Source organism: Oncorhynchus tshawytscha, linkage group LG10, assembly GCF_018296145.1.
Source record: "Oncorhynchus tshawytscha isolate Ot180627B linkage group LG10, Otsh_v2.0, whole genome shotgun sequence".
Lineage (NCBI taxonomy): Eukaryota > Metazoa > Chordata > Actinopteri > Salmoniformes > Salmonidae > Oncorhynchus > Oncorhynchus tshawytscha.
This window is the reverse complement of record NC_056438.1, coordinates 67,401,442-67,408,941: the sequence shown is the minus strand read 5'-3', so window position 1 is coordinate 67,408,941 and position 7,500 is coordinate 67,401,442. Positions and strand designations below refer to the sequence as shown.

Genomic DNA, 7,500 nt, shown 5'->3' with positions numbered 1-7,500 from the left:
TTTTTTACTTAGCTGTGTATTTTTCTTAACCTTTGCTGATGCTCTCTCAGACAGAACCAGCAGGGGATATGCTCTAACTGTGGCTGATGTTTAAAACCCCATTGATTGCTTTGTTATAAAGGTACTCATGCCTCTTCCATTGCCCATAATGGTACCTGCATACTACTTCTGCCACTACTGCTGCACCTGTTCCAATGTCCCCAAGAGCCCTGGGTATACCACAGATAGGCCCCCGAGTCTGCACTGCAGTGGGACAGCTGTGGCAACAAAAGCCACGTTGCCCCGGAGATGGCACTTGATTGGGCTAATGGGCTGAGGGTTTGGGATGACTGATCTCGTCTGTCTGTCACCAACACCTGGCTCAACTGGTTCATACACACCTGTATGGCCACATACAATCTCACCACACAGAGGGGTCAGAGTGGAGATGAAGAGGCAGACGCTCAATAGACTGTTTCAAACCCTTCAACGACAGGCCTGTAGATGTCTTCCCATGGGGTCACTTCAGTACATTTGTCTTCTCACCATCTACACCCGAATGTGCTGCTTAATGGACAGTTTAACTGGTCGATATTTGTTCTGGACTAAGTGGGTTCTCTGAGAAAGGACATTTTGGGATTTTGTTCTCCAACTTTTCAGAATGGGATCCAAATTAATCTTTCACGAGGACAACTTGGGGCCTCTCTTCATGGCTGTTTTTCAAAGACATGATCTTGGACATTTGTTAACTTTCTCAATGGTCTTCAGCATTTCTTTGGACTCACAACCAAATGTCTAGTTGTTGGTAGAAAAAGGGACTTGCCAATTTGATCCCTTTTTCTGCTGCTACCTGTCACTCAACACTGTCTCCTGATGCCCCGGAGGAAGAGGGTGTCTGCTTACGCCCCTTCTAGTGTTTGGAGTGACTCTTGTTAATTATTGATTATCCTTGTCCCATCTCCATCGAACCTCAGTTGGACAGTCATAACAGAAAGGCATGACAAATATCTGAAAGGACTGATATCTGACCTCTTAAGGACTTGACTCTAAAACCTTTTCAAAAGCCACTCAAGCCCCGCCACCACTGAACTACAGAGCCCATCCTGCCTGCCAACCAGCTGTCAGATTTCCACCCAAACTTGACAACCTCCTTTGATTGGACCCTTGTTGCCTAGATACAGTACATGCAGTCAAGATTGGGCCATATCCATCCCAGTAAGCATCAGGTGTCAGTGGTACCAGGGAATAAGTAGTCATTTTCTCAATGTTATTATTTACCAAAAAACTATATTTAGAAAATGCATAGTTTGTTGACTCCCTCCTCTTACCCTAAAATGGGGGAATTGATTCTGACATAATTGTCAAATCCAAATGGATTAATTTACATATTTATTGCTATTGCAGTTTGGAATGAAAAACAGTTATAAACCACCCAATATTTCATAGTCTTGTTTTATGACTCAGTAATCCTGGCAGCCTCTTGGTTTACCAGCTACACCATTCAGATGTTCTATTGCAATGAAATGCATTTAAACTGCAGTATTGTCATCAGGCTACTATGTCTTTCTGTGTGTGTGAGACTTCGGCTCCCCTAACACCATTCTACACCTATCATAAACACATTTGGGGCTTCAGTCATTATCTTAAAGTCATACGCACCATTTTGAGACCAAGTATATATATAAACTACAGTGTGCCATTGAGAGACATATATAGCGCTTCTATATGACTGGTGCTATTCATAGTCTGGCTATGTTGAGGTGGAAAGTGACCTGCAGTCTCATCTAGTTTCTCTTCCCTTGTTCACCCACCCACCCACTTTCTCTTGTCCTGTCTTCCCTTCAATCTGTCCATGCACCTCTTCATCTCTACCTCTCACCTTTTCCCCTCTCTACTTTGGGGTGTGTTTTATTTCTTTTTGTTTCAGTGTGTGACACCAAAAGCATTCACAGCCCGTAGGATCTCCCTTAGCAGTGAGTATACCTCCCTCTAAACGCTCATGCCTGTTTTGTTTTTTCAGCCCAGTAGGTAGTCTTGGTTTTTTGTTTAGTTTGCATATGTGTGAGTGAGCGGCAGTTATAGATGTGTGTGTGTGTGCTTCCGATTGTGCGTTTGGCCATGGTTAAATTCCCCTATGTCTTCCAGGCAGCAAGGCCTCTCCAGGTGCTGTCACTGCAGAGGGCGAAACAGAGTCTGGGGCTGGGAGGAAGAGGCGATGGGGATCCAGCACTGCAGTCACAACCAAGAAATCATCCATGAGCATCACCACAGACTCTCTGAAGGTATAGCATCAGTACACTGCAAAAAAATACTCTTGTACATATTCATTATCTAAAACACCTCAGAATGAATACTATCAAACTTTTTACTATCGGAGTCTTGATGCTTCTTTCTCCCACCCCTAATCTGTTGATTCTGTTTTTCCCCAGTCTCTGATCCCAGACATCAGACTGTGTCCAGGCCAGGAGATGGTGGTGGATCTGCACCCAGAGGAGGATCACCTCTCTGGGGTGGAGGAGGAGGGCAGGGAGCCGGGTGAGCAGGACCTCAAGATCAGACGCACAGTCACACAGGTCAGAGTTCAACTTTAACTTCACCTGGTCTGTGGACTGTACATTTTATCTAGTTTCAAGTAGTAGGAATGTATTACTGGAAATTGGTTTTTCTGCACTCATTAATAAAGGTGCATTCAGTAGGATTTACTATAACGGCTAACATCCTTAATTAACCCAAAGCTATTAGCATTTGTGAATGTCATATTAACCTCTTGATGCTACCCATCCCGGATCCGGGATCGTGACTACGGCTCAAGCTCATTAGCATAACGCAAAATGTGAAAAAATATTCTTAGACATATTTAACCTCCACACCTACACAAGTCCAATAGCTCAAATGAAAGATAAACACCTTGTTCATCTACCCAGCAAGTCAGATTTCTAAAATGTTTTACGGCGAAAACATAGCACACATTTATATTAGACCACCACCGAAACAAAATGCAAGCGGCGGCCATTTTGTCCCAGAAAATATAAAATTTAAAAGTAGGATTAAAAAATAAATAATTCACTAACCTTTTGAAAATCTTCATCAGATGACAGTAATATTACATGTTACACAGTACATTTTTTTTTTTTCAATAATATGCCATTAATATCCATAAATCTCTGTTTACAATGACGACATTTCAAAAAATGCTACTCAAAATGTCCGGAGAAATTATGATAGCTCGGACAGATAACGTCAGATAACAAGCAATAAACATGACTAAATATACATGTTCTACATATAGTTACAAAGATACACTTCTTCTTAATACAACCGCTGTGTTACATTTATTTTTAACGTTACAGAATTCGTTCACTAGTCTATGCTATGAGTCGGCGCTCAGATATTAGCAGTGTCTCCTCTACGTTTGGAGTCCACAGAAACCCAAAATAACCACATAAATATTCCCTTACCTTTGATGTTCTTCGATCAGAAGACGTAGAAGGAGTCATACTTACCCAATACATCGTTTGGTTTCAAGTTGTGCGTCTTTGTATTAGCATATGCTAACAGCTTCAGCTGAAATGCACCCAAAATAACTTCTGCTCCTTCTGGTCCCGCACTCTTGCGCAATCAAACTTCAAAATTACATATTATATGTTGACTAAACTGGTCAAACTAAGTGCAGAATCGAGCAAAATGATGTTTTTATCATGTAAAACAATGATCATCGCGAACAAACGAACCGGCTTCAACTGGTGTCTATTGGAAAAGAACGTTCCCCAAATCGGCCGCGCGCAATAGAGTGCATGTATGTGAGAGTGAACCGGGCATTTTCGCCCGCCAAAGGATGAGGGAGCGCGAAATTCAAACAATGAACGTGCCAATTGAAAGCAGACATCGCGCTGAACAAATACATACTGTTCCCAGATCGGTAGCTGCCTGGGAAGGGTGGGGGCGATGACGTCAAAGTTGACCCAACTTTTCTCTTGACAAGAGAGAGTTTGGGAGAAAGGCTGCCCTGAGAGTTCTGCTTTACATACAGACATAATTTAAACGGTTTTAGAAACTTTAGAGTGTTTTCTATTCAATAATTATTATTATATGCATATATTAGCAATTTTGGAAAAAAATATTTTCAGTTTACTATGGGCACGCACTTCCTCCAACGGGGGCAGTATTGAGCCATAAGCTCAAGAGGTTAAAACGTGTGTGTGCCGCCTCTTCTCCACCCACCTGTAATGTAGGTGGTCCCGTCAGTGACCCAGGAGAATGGACAGAAGGAGTCCAAGAGGAGTGAACACGAGGAGGAAGACCGAGAGGATGGAAGGGAGGTTAAAGGAGACAGAGAGGAGAAGATGGATTGCTCATTCCAGAGAGACTCCATGGAGAGACAATGCACCTCTTCCCCCAGCCATGACATGGAGATGAAAACAGGTGATAGATTGATCCAAAATTGAAGATAAACTTAATTTTCTTATCAGATCAAAACCTCTAACCCTGGGCTAGATTCTACCCTTTGATATGTTGAGTGAGGTCAGGTTGATGTATCTCTATCTTTTCCTCTCCTCAGTGACCCCCAGTGACACAATGATCCGTCGCTGCATCAGCCAGCAGAAGTCTGGCGTGTCAATCACCATAGATGACCCTGTCCGCATGGCCAAGCAGCCCTCTCCTCCACGAGGCAAAGTGTCCAACATCGTCCACGTGTCCAACCTGGTTCGTCCGTTCACCCTGAGCCAGCTGAAGGAGCTGCTCGGTAGGACCGGCACTGTGCACGAGGACGGTTTCTGGATTGACAAGATCAAATCTCACTGCTACGTCACAGTACGTCTCTGTCTGTTAGCTATCATCCTGAATCCAGGGCTGTGTCTCAACCGATATCCTATTCTCCGTATAGTAAACTTCTTGTTATCATCCGTCGGAGGCTGTGGTCAAAGCTAGTGCATTTGACTATAGGGGGGACGAGGGTGTCATTTGAGGTGCAGCCCAGAACATCACCTACATCTCCCTATTCTGTCTTCTCTAAGGCAAGCCTCACTGTTCCTCATGGATGTCCTGTCTTGCTCTCCTTTTTCTTCCAGTACTCCAGTGCAGATGAGTCAATTGCCACTCGTGCAGCCCTGCATGGGGTGAAATGGCCTCAAAGCAACCCCAAGTTCCTCAGTTTGGACTTCATTCAGCAGGAGGAGGTAAGACTATCTGCGTTCTCGTGGTTTTGCCCTACCTGATGATGGATATCGTTCCCATATCGTTATGGTAACGCTCCCCTTCCTCTGTAGCTGGATTTCCACAGAGGCCTGCCTCCCCCTGAGAGGGCTGGGGAGGGTGAGCGGGGGGCTGCGGCGGTGCCTGGTCGGGGGGCGGCCCTGCTCCCTCTCCTGCCCGAACGGGAACAGTGGGCGGAGCGAGAGCATGAGATGGAGCACAGGGAGAGGACCCGGGCTGAGAGGGAGTGGGACAGGGACAAGGTCCGGGACATTGGTCCAGGAAAACCTGGAGAGGAAGCGGTCCCCAGACGACCCCGCTCCAGAGAGAGGAAACGCAAGGAGAGGAAGATGGATAAGAAAGGTGACGAGTTGGTGATGGAAAGATGGGTGTTTCGATCTGTGCCCTGTTGTGTCAACTGTATGTTTACTCTTTGTGTTTCTTCAGAGAAAGCTGCAGATGAACCTCCTGTCAAACTGCTGGATGAACTGTTCAAGAAAACCAAAGCAGCCCCTTGTATATACTGGCTCCCCCTCACAGAAGAGCAGGTCAGTTATACACACAACTCAACTATCTGAACAAGATTATAGATTCATTTGTTATTGATATAGGGTCTACATGTCCTTCCTTACATTTGTTGAAAGTATTGATTTAAATTGTTCACAGTCCACATCTCTGAGGTTCTCCCATGTTCTGTCTCTTTGTGGCCAGTTTTCACAGAAGGAGACAGCTCATCAAGAGCGGATGAAGGAGCGAGAGCAGAGGAAGAAGGAGCAGCAAGAGGAGGTGGAGAAGAAAAGGGAGGAAGATCGCAAAGAAAGGATGAAAGCCATGAGTGCTGCATCTGGAGAAAGAGGCGAGTGGGAGCGGTACAGAGAGAGAGACGGGGGCAGAGATGGAGAGAGTGACAAACACAGAGAAGACTGCTACCGCAGACCTGGGGGCAGCAGTGCAGGGGGGGCCAGACGCTCCCGCAGCCGCAGTGACCCCCCACCTCGTGACAGACGACGCTAGAGGGAATTGGTGTGGCTGGAACTGTCTTAAAATAACCCCCTCCATTCCCCATCACTACATTTACTTTGTTACAATATAAGACCCTACAGTTGACCAACAGATGTAGTCACTATCTGTCACTTTTTTTAAACACACACCGACACAGATAGGGACCATGGTTTAGCAGTGTTTTCCCCCAGGCTGCTATCTGTCTTGCTCCATTATGAAAGTTTAGATTTTATTTCATTCTGCCTGACTGTTTTCTTTTTTTTGTTTTATTATGTTCTTGTGAGATTGACAGTAAGGCAACCAACCCCCCCATACGTAAGTGCTTTACGTAGAGTTCTATGCATACACACACTGGTTTTTGGCCTTCACCAGTTGTATGTGTGTGTGTTCCACGACTGGTATCTGTGGGGTGCTTCATCATTGCTGCATGTTGTCCCAGTCCACTGTGCTCAGCCTTGTGTCCTAGGGAGGACTGACGTGTTTGTGCAGTGTTCTGTCCCCTCTGTCTTTGTTTAGTTTGAGGGATGAGACTATTATCTGCAAGATAGTAGAAATGACACGCTCCTCTGATCTGTGTTTTCATCTTCTAAATGCTTCTTTCTGCTCATCCAATAGTTCTCCCTGTACGGTCAACGCAAGCTGGAGAAGGGGTGCATATTAAAACTCCACACAAATGGTTTTAATACTTTTTTAAATCATTATTAAAGCTTTTCTTTTTTGTTTACTCCTGTGAATGTACAAATAAAATATGTTTGAAAAAGCTTTTGCGCTTGTTTTCTGCAAGAGCGAACTTCTGTCAGTTGGAGATGCCCATAATTATTCAGATCATTGTAGCAAAACAAAGAGGTAAATGGATACATTTTTTTAAACTCTTTCACACTTTTCAAGTTCTGGGTAACTTCTTCTTTTCTTTATCCTCTATTACTATGAAGCTGAAAATGGCATATACCTTAAAACCAATGCCGGTCAAAAAAAAAAGTTGCAGTAATATTGGAGATCCACAAGGTGTCAGTGATGGACAACAGGCATTTGTAAGAAGGGCCATGAAGTAGATGAAGAGACGTAATTTATAGGAAAGAGGACTGGAAAGTTTTCTGGCATACGATTTGGGGGACAGGGCATTTTTTTTATTTTTTTTACTGAAAGCAAATGGCTCTAAAAAGACTGTCATAAGGAATATGTGATGGTTAGAATAGCTTTTCCCCATATGGCTTTGTCAAGCCAATAAAATACATGCATTTTGCACTGCAGTGCTGTCAGTTTTTATTTTTGTAATTTACCCCCAATTTTGTGATATCCGATTACGGTCTTGTCTCAATGCTGAAA

The 7,500-nt window shown here is 44.2% G+C and overlaps 1 protein-coding gene across 10 annotated transcripts in view; it reads left to right on the top strand.

The window, feature by feature from the left end:
- Positions 1–6,936, top strand: part of LOC112260765 (apoptotic chromatin condensation inducer in the nucleus) — a 29,606-nt gene extending 22,670 nt beyond the window's left edge. For all 10 annotated transcript variants that reach the window (XM_042328879.1, XM_042328878.1, XM_042328882.1 and 7 more), the window contains 9 exons: positions 1,907–1,952; positions 2,125–2,261; positions 2,409–2,552; positions 4,212–4,401; positions 4,538–4,791; positions 5,049–5,156; positions 5,247–5,535; positions 5,620–5,720; positions 5,884–6,936. In XM_042328879.1, the coding sequence (XP_042184813.1) occupies positions 1,907–1,952; positions 2,125–2,261; positions 2,409–2,552; positions 4,212–4,401; positions 4,538–4,791; positions 5,049–5,156; positions 5,247–5,535; positions 5,620–5,720; positions 5,884–6,186 (1,572 nt within the window). In that variant the 3' untranslated portion in view covers positions 6,187–6,936. The remainder of the gene's footprint in view (positions 1–1,906; positions 1,953–2,124; positions 2,262–2,408; positions 2,553–4,211; positions 4,402–4,537; positions 4,792–5,048; positions 5,157–5,246; positions 5,536–5,619; positions 5,721–5,883) is intronic.
- Positions 6,937–7,500: the final 564 nt, after the last annotated feature.